The sequence below is a fragment of the Mustelus asterias genome, chromosome 6, assembly GCF_964213995.1.
Source record: "Mustelus asterias chromosome 6, sMusAst1.hap1.1, whole genome shotgun sequence".
Taxonomy (NCBI): domain Eukaryota; kingdom Metazoa; phylum Chordata; class Chondrichthyes; order Carcharhiniformes; family Triakidae; genus Mustelus; species Mustelus asterias.
The window spans coordinates 33,445,452-33,456,562 of record NC_135806.1 but is presented as its reverse complement, the minus strand read 5'-3'; the positions used below and the strand labels follow the sequence as shown (position 1 = coordinate 33,456,562).

The 11,111-nt window shown below is 60.6% G+C and overlaps 1 protein-coding gene across 1 annotated transcript in view; it reads left to right on the top strand.

Moving 5' to 3' along the window:
- Positions 1–5,874: 5,874 nt before the first annotated feature.
- Positions 5,875–11,111, top strand: part of LOC144494645 (uncharacterized) — a 5,446-nt gene continuing 209 nt past the window's right edge. The window contains 9 exon segments of the mRNA XM_078213849.1: positions 5,875–6,919; positions 6,978–7,361; positions 7,439–7,575; positions 8,314–8,536; positions 8,607–8,711; positions 8,873–9,241; positions 9,482–9,820; positions 10,336–10,720; positions 10,722–11,001. Coding sequence (XP_078069975.1) covers positions 5,875–6,919; positions 6,978–7,361; positions 7,439–7,575; positions 8,314–8,536; positions 8,607–8,711; positions 8,873–9,241; positions 9,482–9,820; positions 10,336–10,720; positions 10,722–11,001 — 3,267 coding nt within the window.

Genomic DNA, 11,111 nt, shown 5'->3' with positions numbered 1-11,111 from the left:
GGATGGAGTTCTCACGTGAGATGATGGCATCCGTGACGATGATCCGGCACGTCTTGCAGCGGTTGCTGTGGCAGGGTTGTGTGGTGTCGTGGTCCCTGTTCTCCTGAAGGCTGGGTAGTTTGCTGCGGACAATGGTCTGTTTGAGGTTGTGCGGTTGTTTGAAGGCAAGGAGTGGGGGTGTGGGGATGGCCTTGGCGAGATGTTCGTCTTCATCAATGACATGTTGAAGGTTCCGGAGGAGATGTCGTAGCTTCTCAGCTCCAGGGGAGTATTGGACGACGAAGGGTACTCTGTCCACCGTGTCCCGTGTTTGTCTTCTGAGGAGGTCGGTACGGTTTTTCGCTGTGGCGCGTCGGAACTGTCGATCGATGAGTCGAGTGCCATATCCTGTTCTTATGAGGGCATAACAGGATATGGCTTCAGCGGTCACGGGCATTCGGCCTCTGATCTTCGGGTAGGCGTTCTCCAAGGCGACCTTCACAACACACGACAGCGCAGAGTCGCTGAGCAGAGACTGATAGCCAAGTTCTGCACACATGAGGACGGCCTCAACCGGGATCTTGGGTTCATGCCACACTATCTGTAACTCCCACAACTTGCCTGGACTTGCAAAGTCTCACTGGCTGTCCTGTCTGGAGACAATACACATCTCTTTAACCTGTGTTAATGCTCCCTCCACTCACGTTGTCTGTGCCTTTAAGACTTGATTAGCTGTAAAGACTCGCATTCCAATCATTATTCATTATTCTGTAAATTGAGTTTGTGTCTTTATATGCCCTGTTTGCTGTTTATGAGCAGATCTCCCACTCACCTGACGAAGGAGCAGCGCTCCGAAAGCTAGTGGCGTTTGCTACCAAATGAACCTGTTGGACTTTAACCTGGTTTTGTTAGACTCCTTACTGTGTTTACCCCAGTCCAATGCCAGCATCTCCACATCATGCAGTGATCCTGACATTGTAATTAGCCATTGTCCTCAACGGGCCACAGGCATCTCCCATCAATATAGAGAGATAAATATAGCGTGAGGGGCACTAGTCTCTAAGTGTGCAGCAGGCCAAATAGGGATGGCCTCCATGAACTACAGTAGCCGGCACATGGATTGAACCGATGACAATTACATCAGTTTGAATCATACTGTAGCCATCTAGCTAACCTATCCCATGAACATTTCTTACATTAGAAAGTCACTTTGCTACAAAAACACTTTAAAATGCTTTGCAATGTCCTGAGGTTGTTAAAGGTGCTACGTAAATGCAATTTTTTAGTTATAGATTGCAACCATCAATCAGCTTGTTTGCTGGTATCCATAAATCTATTTAAATTGACCAGGTTACACCTCTTCACAAGCCTTTAAAACTTTGCTGAACTTATGGAACTGGCGAGCAGAAATAGCTGTGATTCCAAAAGCTACAAGTAACTTTACTATCACTTTAATAAGGGGAAATGCACTTTCCAACTCATCTAAAATTCACTGTAATGCAAGTCCCAGTCATGCCAAAACTGGTTGCACACCCAAGCATACATGAGAGAGTAAAGAACATTTTGAAATCTCTCAATAAAAGTCATTTTGTTACAAAACTCTGGCATAGAAACAGGTACATAGGAAGCAGGAGCTGGGATTTGTCCACAGAGCCTCTCCGCAGTAAATCCTAGAGAGAATCTCAGTGAAAATGAAGGGAATTCCCAGCTTCATAACCAGAAGATCACTGCAATAATGTACACAGTCAACCAGCAGGACTTTAAATGTTGACCCTTGCAGTTTTTGCAGCAGTTTGTGGTTCTTTATTATTCCAACACAAATCTGTTGGATCAGTTTTGTTCCTTTTGCGATTATCGGAGAGAATTTTCTGTATCTGCCCCAATAGGATAAATGAGGTTTCTCGTGAATTGGAGAATATTCTTCATAACTTCATTGTATGTCTCATTCTTAAATGGCACTTCAAATATGGCAAATTTCATGGTTGATGCTGAGAATAGTTAATGTAAAGTGCAACTGTATGTATAGCCACAGTAACATCATGACCCCTCTCAATCAGCTCCTCAATAATGGGTTTTAAATTAATCCAGTGACTGCCTTCCGCAGGGCAGATCCCCAGATTGTCACCAGTAACACTCTGGAGAAAAGAAACACTACAAACGGATACCAGAGCTGCATAATGTCCAGCAGGAATGGCTCAGAATGGTAGATCTACACTAACTCCTTGAATCACTCCTTTACATTCACAGCAGAAAGCTGCTCCTATAGTATGGGTCAGAACAAACAAATCTATTTATCTGCAGGATTTTGACCCTTCCAGAGATAAAGTTCACTTTGGCTTTATGAAATGGTAGTAAGTTCAAAAGCCTGGCCTGGCATGAGAAATATTGAATTTAGATTCAGATTCAACAGTAACAAAGTTTACAAAATGAATTAGATATATACTTGAAAAGAAACATTATCTTAAAGAGAAAAGACAAGGGCTTTAAAGTTTATTTATTAGTCAAAGTAAGGCTTACATTAACACTGCAATGAAGTTACTGTGAAATTCCCCTCGTCGCCACACTCCGGCACGTGTTCCGGTCAATGCACCTAACCAGCATGTCTTGTGCTGTGAGATGAATTGCTCACTCTTTTAAAGAACCAACACAGGCATGATGGCTCCACAGTGGTTGTAGGATCAGAATCCCCTCCAACTGGACTATTATTAAATATAAAGTCACAAAAGCTTCATGGACATAAACACTGCAAACAAAAAGGCCAAACCTTAACACACAGAGACAGACTGTACTGTAATCTTCAAAGCATGCCAATACCAAAATCAAGTCAGTTCTATATAAAGAGACTGGGACAGTATCATCTCAAAAAGACAATGACCATCAGAAAATACAATTAAAGAAACTTGTAGAACATCAGAGTTGATGGCCCCAGAGAACAACCATCATGCAGACAAACTTGGGAGCCAGATATATCACACCAGAAAGGACAAATTAAAGGTGACGTGTTTTGGTAGATCCAATTCAGGTGGGAGCTATAAAATAAATGGCAGAACCACCAGGAGTATAGACACACACAGAGATCTGGGAGTACAGGTCCACAGATCCTTAAAAGTGGCAGCACAGGTAGAAAAGGTGATCAAGAAAGCATGTGGCATGCTTGCCTTCATTGACTGGGACTTCGAGTATAAAAGTTGGCAAATTATGTTGCAGTTGTATAAAACGTTGGTTAGGCCACATTTAGAATAGTGTGTCCAATTCTGGTCACCACACTATCAGGACATGGTGGCTTTGGAGAGAGTACAGAAAAGGTTTACCAGGATATTGCCTGGTATGGAAGGTACAAATGTGAGGTAATGCATTTTGGAAGGTCTAATACAGGTAGGAAATATACAGTAAATGGCAGTACCCTTAAGAATATTGATAGGCAAAGGGATCTGGGTGTACAGGTACACAGGTCATCGCAGGTGGCAATGCAGGTGGAGAAGGTAGTCAAGAAGGCATACGGCATGCTTGCCTTCATCAGCCGGGGTATTGAGTTTAAAAATTGGCAAGTCATGTTGCAGCTTTATAGAACCTTAGGCCGCACTTGGAGTAAAGTGTTCAATTCTAGACACCACACTACCAGAAGGATGTGGAGGCTTTGGAGAGGGTACAGAAAAGATTTACCAGGATGTTGCCTGGTATGGAGGGCATTAGCTATGAGGAGAGGTTGGAGAAACTTGGTTTGTTCTCACTGGAGTGATGGAGGTTATGGGGAGACCTGATAGAAGTCTACAAGATTATGAGGGGTATGGAGAGAGTGGATAGTCAGAAGCTTTTTCCCAGGGTGGAAGAGTCAATTACTAGGGGGCATAGGTTTAAGGTGCGAGGGGCAAGGTTTAAAGGAGATGTACGAGGCAGATTTTTTACACAGAGAGTGGTGGGTGCCTGGAACTCGTTGCCGGGGGAGGTAGTGGAAGTGAAGACGGTAGTGACTTTTAAGGGGCGTCTTGACAAGTACATGACTGAGATGGGAATAGAGGGATATGTTCCCTGGAAGGGTAGAGGGTTTTAGTTACGTCGGGCAGCATGGTCGGTGCAGGCTTGGAGGGCCGAAGGGCCTGTTCCTATGCTGTAATTTTCTTTGTTCCTTGAATTAGCTATGATGAGAAATTGAATAAACTGGGGTTGTTCTCCCTGGAAAGAAGGCTGAGGTGCAACCTGACAAAAGTTTATAAAATTAAGAGGGGCATAGATAAGGTGAACAGTGGAAGATTTTTCCCAGGGCAAAAATGACCATCACAAGGGGGCACAAGTTCGAGGTAAGGGGGAAAATGTTCAGTAGAGATGTGTGAGGCCAGTTTTTTACACAGAGGCTGGTGGGGGCCTGGAATGCACTGCCAAGTGAGGTGGTTGAGACAAACAGGTTAGCAATATTTAAGACTTATCTGGACAGGCACAGGAACATGTGGGGTATAGAGGGATGCAGACGGTTGATCTAGGTAGGACAATGTGATGACGTAGGCTTGGTGGGCTGAATGGCCTGTTCCTGTGCTGTACTTAGAAGGGTCTTTTTCCGGCTGGAGGTCTGTGACCAGTGGTGTTCCGCAGGGCTCTGTACTGGGACCTCTGCTATTTGTGATATATATAAATGATTTGGAAGAAGGTGTAACTGGTGTAATCAGCAAGTTTGCGGATGACATGAAGATGGCTGGACTTGCGGATAGCGAAGAGCATTGTCGGGCAATACAGCAGGATATAGATAGGCTGGAAAATTGGGCGGAGAGGTGGCAGATGGAGTTTAATCCGGATAAATGCGAAGTGATGCATTTTGGAAGAAATAATGTAGGGAAGAGTTATACAATAAATGGCAGAGTCATCAGGAGTACAGAAACACAGAGGGACCTAGGTGTGCAAGTCCACAAATCCTTGAAGGTGGCAACACAGGTGGAGAAGGTGGTGAAGAAGGCATATGGTATGCTTGCCTTCATAGGACGGGGTATAGAGTATAAAAGCTGGAGTCTGATGATGCAGCTGTACAGAACGCTGAGTGTGCCAGCCCATGTGTGTATTTTTGGCGGGGGGGCCTATTGAATCATTAGTTCAATAACTGACACTCCAATGTGTTCACCTTTAATTGTAGAGGTCTGTTCTGCTGCTAATTAAACCAAGGATAGGACTGTTGTGCCTGTGGACTTTGGCTGCTGTATTACATATTTTCATAATTTTATACCTTAGTGCTTTGACTATATCGGTAATGAAACCATAAAACATGCTGATCTTTTCCACAGTAACATATTTAAATGGTGGCTATCTTACCCAGCGTTTCCAGTCAATCGGAATGTGATCTATTCTCACAACAGGAGTATGCACAGTGGGTGGATTACATGCACACTCATCCTGCTCCAGGTAACAGCAAGAGAGAATGTTGGGAATTTCTATCCTGGACTTGCACTGAGTCGGGCCTGGTCCCAATCTTGGTTCAATTCTGGCCTTGGAGGGCTGTGACACTTGCATATTCTCTTTCTGTCCGCATGGGTTTCCTCCCACAGAATGTTGGGAATTTCGATCCGAGACTCACACTGATTGGATTGGAAAACTCTTTTTACGAGGTTCAAAAGGGGAGCATTCACCCACTTTGAAAATGAGAGGGCGGGACCCAGCCGGAGCACCGGGCGTCCAACCAATCGGAGTGAAGGAGGGGCGGACTGTGAACCTGGATTGGTTGCACTCGCTCCGCATGCGCTCTGCCGTGTACAGCTCTTAAAATGGCGCCGGTTGATCGGAATTTCAGATTTGGGATTTGGAGGCACCTTCCTCCCCACAAAAAAACCCTATCCGCCGCCCCCGCTCACCCACACTATTCCCCATGCTTCATCCTCTCCCTCCGTCGGCCTCTCTCTCCCCACACTCAACCTGATGCCGACCTGCTCCCAACCCGTTCCCTCCCCGCAACCACTTCATTTCAGCTTTCCTCCCACCCACCGACATTCCCTCACACTGACACTGTTCCCTCCATTCCACATCCATACCTTCCTATCCATCGCTGCCCCTCTCCGTCCCGCGCCCCTCCCTCCCTCGCCCGCCCCTCCCTCCCTCCCTCCGCCCGCCCCTCCCTCCCTCCCTCCCTCGCCCGCCCCTCCCTCCCTCCCTCCCTCGCCCGCCCCTCCCTCCCTCCCTCCCTCCCTCCCCCTCCCCTCCCTCCCTCGCCCCTCCCTCCCTCCCTCGCCCCCTCCCTCCCTCCCTCCGCCCCTCCCTCCCTCCCTCCCTCGCCCCTCCCTCCCTCCCTCGCCCCTCCCTCCCTCCCTCGCCCCTCCCTCCCTCGCCCGCCACTCCCTCCCTCCCTCGCCCCGCCCCTCCCTCCCTCCCTCGCCCGCCCCTCCCTCCCTCGCCCGCCCCTCCCTCCCTCGCCCGCCCCTCCCTCCCTCGCCCGCCCCTCCCTCCCTCCCTCGCCCCTCCCTCCCTCCCTCGCCCCTCCCTCCCTCCCTCCCTCCCTCGCCCCTCCCTCCCCCGCCCGCCCCTCCCTCCCTCCCCCGCCCCTCCCTCCCTCCCCCGCCCGCCCCTCCCTCCCTCCCCCGCCCGCCCCTCCCTCCCTCCCCCGCCCCTCCCTCCCTCCCCCCGCCCCTCCCTCCCTCCCGCCCCCTCCCTCCCTCCCTCCCTCGCCCCTCCCTCCCTCCCTCGCCCCTCCCTCCCTCCCTCCCTCGCCCGCCCCTCCCTCCCCTCCCTCCCTCCCTCCCTCGCCCGCCCGCCCCTCCCTCCCTCCCTCGCCCGCCCCTCCCTCCCTCGCCCGCCCCTCCCTCCCTCGCCCGCCCCTCCCTCCCTCCCTCGCCCGCCCCTCCCCTCCCTCCCTCGCCCCTCCCTCCCTCCCTCGCCCCTCCCTCCCTCCCTCCCTCGCCCCCCTCCCTCCCTCCCTCGCCCCCCCTCCCTCCCTCCCTCGCCCCCCCCTCCCTCGCCCCCCCCTCCCTCCCTCCCTCGCCCCTCCCTCCCTCCCTCCCTCCCCCCTCCCTCCCTCCCTCGCCCCTCCCTCCCTCCCTCCCTCGCCCCTCCCTCCCTCCCTCCCTCGCCCCTCCCTCCCTCCCTCGCCCCTCCCTCCCTCGCCCCTCCCTCCCTCCCTCCCTCGCCCCTCCCTCCCTCCCTCCCTCGCCCCTCCCTCCCTCCCTCCCTCGCCCCTCCCTCCCTCCCTCGCCCCTCCCTCCCTCCCTCGCCCCTCCCTCCCTCCCTCGCCCCTCCCTCCCTCCCTCGCCCCTCCCTCCCTCCCTCGCCCCTCCCTCCCTCCCCCCTCCCTCCCTCCCTCGCCCCTCCCTCCCGCCCCTCCTCGCCCCTCCCTCCCTCCCCCCTCCCTCCCTCGCCCCTCCCTCCCCCCCTCCCTCCCTCGCCCCTCCCTCCCTCGCCCCTCCCTCCCTCCCTCCCTCGCCCCTCCCTCCCTCCCTCCCTCGCCCCTCCCTCCCTCCCTCCCTCGCCCCTCCCTCCCTCCCTCGCCCCTCCCTCCCTCCCTCGCCCCTCCCTCCCTCCCTCGCCCCTCCTCGCCCCTCCCTCCCTCCCTCGCCCCTCCCTCCCTCCCTCGCCCCTCCCTCCTCCCTCCCTCCCTCCCTCGCCCCTCCCTCCCTCCCTCCCTCCCTCGCCCCTCCCTCCCTCCCTCGCCCCTCCCTCCCTCCCTCCCTCGCCCCTCACTCCCTCCCTCGCCCCTCCCTCCCTCCCTCCCTCGCCCCTCCCTCCCTCCCTCCCTCGCCCCTCCCTCCCTCCCTCCCTCGCCCCTCCCTCCCTCCCTCCCTCGCCCCTCCCTCCCTCCCTCGCCCCTCCCTCCCTCCCTCCCTCGCCCCTCCCTCCCTCCCTCCCTCGCCCCTCCCTCCCTCCCTCCCTCGCCCCTCCCTCCCTCCCTCCCTCGCCCCTCCCTCCCTCCCTCCCTCGCCCCTCCCTCCCTCCCTCCCTCGCCCCTCCCTCCCTCCCTCCCTTGCCCCTCCCTCCCTCCCGCCCTTGCCCCTCCCTCCCTCCCGCCCTTGCCCCTCCCTCCCGCCCTTGCCCCTCCCTCCCTCCCTCGCCCCTCCCTCCCTCCCTCGCCCCTCCCTCCCTCCCTCCCTCGCCCCTCCCTCCCTCCCTCCCTCGCCCCTCCCTCCCTCCCTCCCTCGCCCCTCCCTCCCTCCCTCCCTCGCCCCTCCCTCCCTCCCTCGCCCCTCCCTCCCTCGCCCTCCCTCCCTCCCCTCCCTCCCTCGCCCCTCCCTCCCTCCCTCCCTCCCTCGCCCCTCCCTCCCTCCCTCCCTCCCTCGCCCCTCCCTCCCTCCCTCCCTCCCTCGCCCCTCCCTCCCTCCCTCCCTCCCTCGCCCCTCCCTCCCTCCCTCCCTCCCTCGCCCCTCCCTCCCTCCCTCGCCCCTCCCTCCCTCGCCCCTCCCTCCCTCGCCCCTCTCTCCCTCGCCCCTCTCTCCCTCGCCCCTCCCTCCCTCGCCCCTCCCTCCCTCGCCCCTCCCTCCCTCGCCCCTCCCTCCCTCCCTCCCTCGCCCCTCCCTCCCTCCCTCCCTCCGCCCCTCCCTCCCTCCCTCGCCCCTCCCTCCCTCCCTCCCTCCCTCGCCCCTCCCTCCCTCGCCCCTCCCTCCCTCCCTCCCTTGCCCCTCCCTCCCTCCCTCGCCCCTCCCTCCCTCCCTCCCTCCCTCGCCCCTCCCTCCCTCCCTCCCTCGCCCCTCCCTCCCTCGCCCCTCCCTCGCCCCTCCCTCCCTCGCCCCTCCCTCCCTCGCCCCTCCCTCCCTCGCCCCTCCCTCCCTCCCTCCCTCGCCGCTCCCTCCCTCCCTCCCTCGCCCCTCCCTCCCTCCCTCCCTCGCCCCTCCCTCCCTCCCTCCCTCGCCCCTCCGTCCCTCCCTCCCTCGCCCCTCCCTCCCCTCCCTCCCTCGCCCCTCCCTCCCTCGCCCCTCCCTCCCTCCTCGCCCCTCCCTCCCTCCCTCGCCCCTCCCTCCCTCCCTCGCCCCTCCCTCCCTCCCTCCCTCGCCCCTCCCTCCCTCCCTCGCCCCTCCCTCCCTCCCTCCCTCGCCCCTCCCTCCCTCCCTCGCCCCTCCCTCCCTCGCCCCTCCCTCCCTCCCTCCCTCGCCCCTCCCTCCCTCCCTCGCCCCTCCCTCCCTCTCTCCCTCGCCCCTCCCTCCCTCTCTCCCTCGCCCCTCCCTCCCTCCCCCTCCTCCCTCCCTCCCCCCTCCCTCCCTCCCTCCCTCGCCCCTCCCTCCCTCGCCCCTCCCTCCCTCGCCCCTCCCTCCCTCCCTCCCTGCCCCTCCCTCCCTCGCCCCTCCCTCCCTCGCCCCTCCCTCCCTCCCCCCTCGCCCCTCCCTCCCTCCCTCCCTCCGCCCTCCCTCCCTCCCTCCCTCGCCCCTCCCTCCCTCCCTTGCCCCTCCCTCCCTCCCTCCCTTGCCCCTCCTCCCTCCCTTGCCCCTCCCTCCCTCCCTTGCCCCTCCCTCCCTCCCTCCCTTGCCCCTCCCTCCCTCCCTTGCCCGTCCCTCCCTCCCTCCCTCCCTCCCTCCCTCGCCCCTCCCTCCCTCCCTCACTCGCCCCTCCCTCCCTCCCTCGCCCCTCCCTCCCTCGCCCCTCCCTCCCTCGCCCCTCCCTCCCTCCCTCCCTCGCCCCTCCCTCCCTCGCCCCTCCCTCCCTCCCTCGCCCCTCCCTCCCTCCCTCCCTCGCCCCTCCCTCCCTCCCTCCCTCGCCCCTCCCTCCCTCCCTCCCTCGCCCCTCCCTCCCTCCCTCCCTCGCCCCTCCCTCCCTCCCTCCCTCGCCCCTCCCTCCCTCCCTCCCTCGCCCCTCCCTCCCTCCCTCCCTCCCTCGCCCCTCCCTCCCTCCCTCCCTCGCCCCTCCCTCCCTCCCTCGCCCCTCCCTCCCTCCCTCGCCCCTCCCTCCCTCCCTCGCCCCTCCCTCCCTCCCTCCGCCCCTCCCTCCCTCCCTCGCCCCTCCCTCCCTCCCTCGCCCCTCCCTCCCTCCCTCGCCCCTCCCTCCCTCCCTCGCCCCTCCCTCCCTCCCTCGCCCCTCCCTCCCTCGCCCCTCCCTCCCTCCATCCCTCGCCCCTCCCTCCCTCCCTCCCTCCCTCGCCCCTCCCTCCCTCCCTCCCTCGCCCCTCCCTCCCTCCCTCCCTCCCTCACCCCTCCCTCCCTCCCTCCCTCGCCCCTCCCTCCCTCCCTCCCTCGCCCTCCCTCCCTCTCTCCCTCGCCCCTCCCTCCCTCCCTCCCCCCTCCCTCCCTCCCTCCCTCGCCCCTCCCTCCCTCGCCCCTCGCCTCTCCCTCCCTCCCTCGCCTCTCCCTCCCTCCCTCGCCCCTCCCTCCCTCGCCCCCTCCCTCCCTCGCCCCTCCCTCCCTCGCCCCTCCCTCCCTCCCTCGCCCCTCCCTCCTTCCCTCGCCCTTCCCTCCCTCCCTCGCCCCTCCCTCCCTCCCTCGCCCCTCCCTCCCTCGCCCCTCCCTCCCTCGCCCCTCCCTCCCTCGCCCCTCCCTCCCTCGCCCCTCCCTCCCTCGCTCCTCCCTCCCTCCCTCGCCCCTCCCTCCCTCGCCCCTCCCTCCCTCGCTCGCCCCTCCCTCCCTCCCTCGCCCCTCCCTCCCTCCCTCCCTCCCGCGCCCCTCCCTCCCTCCCTCGCCCCCTCCCTCCCTCCTTCCTCGCCCCTCCCTCCCTCGCCCCTCCCTCCCTCCGTCCCTCGCCCCTCCCTCCTCGCCCCTCCCTCCCTCCCTCCCTCGCCCCTCCCTCCCTCGCCCCTCCCTCCCTCGCCCCTCCCTCCCTCCCTCGCCCCTCCCTCCCTCCCTCCCTCGCCCCTCCCTCCCTCCCTCGCCCCTCCCTCCCTCGCCCCTCCCTCCCTCGCCCCTCCCTCCCTCCCCTCCTCGCCCCTCCCTCCCTCCCTCCTCGCCCCTCCCTCCCTCCCTCCCTCCGCCCCTCCCTCCCTCGCCCCTCCCTCCCTCCCTCCCTCCTCGCCCCTCCCTCCCTCCCTCCCTCCCTCGCCCCTCCCTCCCTCCCTCGCCCCTCCCTCCCTCCCTCGCCCCTCCCTCCCTTCCTCCCTCGCCCCTCCCTCCCTCCCCTCCCTCGCCCCTACCTCCCTCCCTCGCCCATCCCTCCCTCCCTCCCTCCCTCGCCCCTCCCTCCTCCCTCCCTCGCCCCTCCCTCCTCCTCCCTCGCCCCCTCCCTCCCTCCCCCCTCGCCCCCTCCCTCCCTCC